Here is a 378-nt window from a genome sequence, read left to right as displayed (position 1 = left end):
AAGATAAAGAACATTAAGTACGTCTTCTGCTTTAAATTAATCATTTACTTATTAACAAAATCCTCACACTTTCGTGCTACTGACTACAGTAACTAAAATCCCCTTGGATAATTCAACCCACCTGGATAATTCAACGAATCCTGGACGGTCAATACCACCTGGACAGTTCAACCCACCCGGATAATTAAACCCACCTGGATAATCCATCCCACCTGGACAGTTCAACCCACCCGGATAAGTGAACCAACCTGGATAATCCAACCCCACCTGGATAATTCATCCCACTTAGATAATCCAACTCACCTGGATAATTCAACCGGAAGTTCTTCATTAGCATATAGAAGTCATTGCTGTCAATTGATGGGGAAGATGGTACGT

General features: G+C 41.3%; 1 protein-coding gene across 1 annotated transcript in view; it reads right to left on the bottom strand.

Annotated features, from left to right (window-relative positions):
• The window catches only part of LOC119588229, a gene marked incomplete in the record, with an annotated part of 29961 nt that overhangs the window by 2915 nt on the left and 26668 nt on the right, over positions 1-378 (bottom strand). Inside the window, 1 exon segment of the mRNA XM_037936929.1 lies at positions 304-370. Within this exon segment, the coding sequence (XP_037792857.1) occupies positions 304-370 (67 nt within the window).

Source organism: Penaeus monodon, chromosome 23 (genome assembly GCF_015228065.2).
Source record: "Penaeus monodon isolate SGIC_2016 chromosome 23, NSTDA_Pmon_1, whole genome shotgun sequence".
NCBI classification, from domain to species: Eukaryota; Metazoa; Arthropoda; class Malacostraca; order Decapoda; family Penaeidae; genus Penaeus; species Penaeus monodon.
This window is presented reverse-complemented; position numbering and strand designations above follow the sequence as displayed.